General features: G+C 49.0%; 1 protein-coding gene across 1 annotated transcript in view; it reads left to right on the top strand.

Moving 5' to 3' along the window:
- LOC104523126 (pantothenate kinase 2, mitochondrial) overlaps positions 1 to 270 on the top strand; it is a gene marked incomplete at both ends in the record, with an annotated part of 4872 nt that extends 4602 nt beyond the window's left edge. Inside the window, one exon of the mRNA XM_010165602.2 lies at positions 17 to 270. Coding sequence (XP_010163904.2) covers positions 17 to 270 — 254 coding nt within the window. The remainder of the gene's footprint in view (positions 1 to 16) is intronic.
- Positions 271 to 439: the final 169 nt, after the last annotated feature.

The raw sequence follows: 439 nt of genomic DNA, 5'->3' as shown, positions 1-439 counted from the left end.
CCCCCCCCCCCACCAGATGGGTGACCTCCAGCTTTGTAAGCTAGATGAACTCGATTGCCTTATTAAAGGAGTTCTGTACATCGATTCCGTTGGATTCAATGGACATTCAGAGTGCTACTATTTTGAAAACCCCACGGATGCTGAAAGATGTCAGAAGCTGCCATTCAACCTGGAGAATCCCTATCCCCTCCTGTTGGTGAACATCGGCTCAGGGGTCAGCATTTTGGCTGTGTATTCAAAAGACAACTATAAACGGGTAACGGGCACCAGGTAAGTGCTGCCAGAGGGGAAATTGAGTTTGATTTTCAAGTCTGGGATGCATTTCTGCCTCCTAGATGACATTTTCAGGGACAAGCTGCGTTGAAGCTGGTAAGTTGAATGACTGAGCTCCTGCTTTTACTGCTGTGGTGGTTTCACTGGGGCAGCACTGGGCTGGCAG

Source organism: Antrostomus carolinensis, unplaced genomic scaffold (assembly GCF_000700745.2).
Source record: "Antrostomus carolinensis isolate BGI_N321 unplaced genomic scaffold, ASM70074v2 scaffold35233, whole genome shotgun sequence".
NCBI lineage: Eukaryota > Metazoa > Chordata > Aves > Caprimulgiformes > Caprimulgidae > Antrostomus > Antrostomus carolinensis.
The sequence above is the reverse complement of the archived record's forward strand: the minus strand, read 5'-3'. Positions and strand labels throughout refer to the sequence as shown.